This window comes from Rhagoletis zephyria, unplaced genomic scaffold, assembly GCF_001687245.7.
Source record: "Rhagoletis zephyria isolate East Lansing unplaced genomic scaffold, Rhagoletis_zephyria_1.1 Rzeph_scaffold_02456, whole genome shotgun sequence".
NCBI lineage: Eukaryota > Metazoa > Arthropoda > Insecta > Diptera > Tephritidae > Rhagoletis > Rhagoletis zephyria.
This window is the reverse complement of record NW_016159540.1, coordinates 7248-9479: the sequence shown is the minus strand read 5'-3', so window position 1 is coordinate 9479 and position 2232 is coordinate 7248. Positions and strand designations below refer to the sequence as shown.

Here is a 2232-nt window from a genome sequence, read left to right as displayed (position 1 = left end):
AATATTTCGAGCTCGACATCGCCTGACCGGATAGCGATGCCCTGACATTCTAGGGTGGTATCCCTGCGGTCGATGTCTGCTTCGATAAGACGATACTGCACGGTGTGGTGCGTGATGAACGCTAAGCCACCACCATTATCTCGCTCGCGATCTCGACGGTGCACGTTGTACCCGGCGCAATTCAACAAAGTTGAATTGCTGTGCAGCTTCGTCTCTTGGACCGCAGCTATTAATATTAATCTTGTTTAATTTAGATAGGCGGTTTGTTTATTGTCCGGAAAGGACTTTTAGTTGGGAATAAAAAATATTTGGCCAAGTTTAACTCGTAAAGAAAGTAACTGTTATTTACGGTCCCTTCAATATTCGCATTCGCAAAAGATCCGCATTGATTATTGCGAATGCGAAAGCGAATGCGAGTGTTAAAATAAATGCGGAAGCTCTGCGGTTGCGAATGCGAATGCGAATATTCGCAGCAACCCTGCTAAGTACCTATGTATGTACATAATTAGGCTAGGTACATCGATACCATGTGGTGAGCATACAAAACTAACCTTATTTGACAATGTCATAGTAGTTCTACTTTTTATTACTTTTCTTTGTTGGCACTCACTCTCCAGCGAGTAATTTGGACTACCTAAAGTTATTAGTAGCTGAGAGATTAACTTAACTTCAATTTGCAAACCCTTAATTTTTGTTTTTTGTGTTTTTGTGTTCATGCGCATTACAGTTGCGGTCATATAATTAGTACCCTTTCGAAGAACAAATTCTTTTTTGGTTTTTTTCTGGAATTAAAATATTTTTTTTTTCATATACATATTTACATATATGCATATATAGTACACATATGCATGTAAGCACTACGCACACAGCAAGGAAGGCCTTCTTCGCTTCGTGGGACTACGTTGCCGACAAGAGAAAAATGTAAGTGAAGTTTAGCCTTTCTTTTTTAATATTCAAGCCATTACTTTTTATAAGATAGTGAGTAAGCATATATTTATATATACATATATACATATATATACAGGTGTATGTACGTGTGAGTTGGTTAAGCTTGTTCGGTTCTAACTTTTCTGGAGGATCTGTATGTACATATGTATCAATACCAAAGGGTATATGAGTTAGTTCTCCTTTTGGTTTTAAATTTTGTTGTAAATATAAATATTTATATGAACCTGCAAATAAGCAGACATACTTACACGTGTACACTTGTGAGTTTATTTTTATTTTTATTTTGCTTTGTATTTACTTTTACTTTTTAATTTTTTTGTACCATATATGCGCACTCTTAAGCATACATAACTACATACGCGTTTACAAATATAAGGTAAAGCTTTTTTTTTGTTTTATTCGATTTGCGAACTCTTTATTCCGAAAGATCATTTTATGCGAAGTTGAATATTTTCTTTTTGCAAGTTTAGAGCACTAAATTCTCATTTTCATGTAAGAATCAAAAAGGGCAACTACACAGAGAAAATGATGCAGGTAAAACGCAAGTTTTTAAAAAAAATTGTAAAATAAAATTTTTTGATATAATTTTACTTCATACAAAATAAAAAATACAGTATTTGTACTTACGACTTTAAAACGAAACATTCGCAAAACAAAAACGCTTGTTGTTTTTATTGTTGGTTTGTACTAGGCTATTTTGATCAATTTGGCTTATGTGCAAGAAAAAACTTTCTTCACTTTGCTGCCCGACGTTTCGCCAAACTCCTTGGCATCTTCTGGGGCGTTTTCTTTATTAAATGATCAACAAGAAACAAACATAAGGACGTTATTGTTATAATATAATTTGTTAATATGTACACAAAACATTTGTACACACAAGAAAACAGGTAGAAAATTTTATATTGAATCTATGACAATTAGCAATTTTTAACATGATACTGAACTTTAAACACTTATGAGAAAACATTGAAAAACTTACATTTGAAAAATAAACTATTGTACACTTAACATTTAAAACTTCAAAATTTATGTAATGTTCTGATTGCTGTTTATTTCGCCTTCAAGTTGTTGGTGGAACTTAGGTACGTATGTGACACTGTGATATCGCTTTGTCTCACTTGTTGTTTTCGACTTGGTTGTTTTGTTGTGCTGGTTGTCCATTTCCCTAATTTTTATACCCGAGCGCACTTGTGCACAAGGGTATTATAACTTTGTTCACATAACGGTTGTTTGTAACAGGCAAAACGAATCGAGATAGATATAGACAAATGTATACATAAATGA

The 2232-nt window shown here is 33.6% G+C and overlaps 1 protein-coding gene across 1 annotated transcript in view; it reads right to left on the bottom strand.

Annotated features, from left to right (window-relative positions):
* The window catches only part of LOC108366933 (uncharacterized), a 3013-nt gene extending 900 nt beyond the window's left edge, over nucleotides 1-2113 (bottom strand). The window contains exon 1 of the mRNA XM_017621425.1: nucleotides 1984-2113. Within this exon, the coding sequence (XP_017476914.1) occupies nucleotides 1984-2109 (126 nt within the window). The 5' untranslated portion in view covers nucleotides 2110-2113. The remainder of the gene's footprint in view (nucleotides 1-1983) is intronic.
* Nucleotides 2114-2232: the final 119 nt, after the last annotated feature.